The 931-nt window shown below is 51.1% G+C and overlaps 1 protein-coding gene across 1 annotated transcript in view; it reads left to right on the top strand.

Moving 5' to 3' along the window:
- RPL13 (ribosomal protein L13) overlaps positions 1–931 on the top strand; it is a gene marked incomplete at both ends in the record, with an annotated part of 3,296 nt that overhangs the window by 2,069 nt on the left and 296 nt on the right. The window contains one exon of the mRNA XM_009871256.1: positions 228–284. Within this exon, the coding sequence (XP_009869558.1) occupies positions 228–284 (57 nt within the window). The remainder of the gene's footprint in view (positions 1–227; positions 285–931) is intronic.

Here is a 931-nt window from a genome sequence, read left to right as displayed (position 1 = left end):
GGACACTCCTGTCGCTGCGTGGCTGAAACGCTGAGTTCGTTAGTGGGCAGTGATAAATCTCGGGTCAGAATTTGCTAACGAGGTGTTTGTGCTGGGCACCTGCGTGCAGGGCATGTGTTTAACCGAGCTGCTAGCCTCAGATGCTTTAAATACTGACGGGTTTTGTTGTGGGGTTTTTTTTGGTTTTGTTGGTTTTTTTTTAATAACGATGTCCTCTTTTTGTGCAGGCTGAGGAGCTCAAGATGGCGACTCAGCTGACTGGACCAGTTATGCCGATCAAGAACGTAAGTGTAATTAACATTTTTGGTGTGACATAATCGAGGCTTTTAATTACACGGGGAGGACTCTCCCTGCTGTCCTACAGCTCAGGGTTGCTGTCTCTGCGCACTTCCCATCCCGCACGGGAAAAAAAAAAGATGGGAACAGCCCAAGCTTGTCCTTGTCGTTTGCCAAGACCTGTTTGGTTCCTCGGTACTGCAGAGTGAAAGTGATTGCTTGGAGATCAGCTGAGAAGGAAGAAACTTAAATCATGAGCTATGCTCCTCGGTGCAGAGGAGAGCTCCAGGCACCGGTGTCAGGTCAAGATGTCTTGGTTGAAGTTGGAAATAACCACGTACGTGTTCCTCCTCTGCCTGAGCTGTCGTGTGGTCAGAGAAGACCACGGAGGAACCTGTGCAAGCTAAAAAAAACCCTCAAAAATCGCATGATTCCTGTGAGGGGCACAGATTGAAGCATCCCCACCGTGCGTTTGCGCAGCGTGATGTCCTCATTGATGTGCTTGGACTTTTGAGGGAGCTCATACCAGGGAAATTTGGGTGCGTGGCGGAGCAGGGGCGGGGGGCGCTGGCAGCGTGGCAGCCCCTGCTCACATCATCGCTCTTTGTCTCCCGCTTCCGATCGCGCGCCACAAACCTGACTCACAGATTTCACA

The sequence above is a fragment of the Apaloderma vittatum genome, unplaced genomic scaffold, assembly GCF_000703405.1.
Source record: "Apaloderma vittatum isolate BGI_N311 unplaced genomic scaffold, ASM70340v1 scaffold6856, whole genome shotgun sequence".
Lineage (NCBI taxonomy): Eukaryota > Metazoa > Chordata > Aves > Trogoniformes > Trogonidae > Apaloderma > Apaloderma vittatum.
Note: the sequence above shows the minus strand (reverse complement) of the source record. Positions and strands in the feature narration are given on the sequence as shown.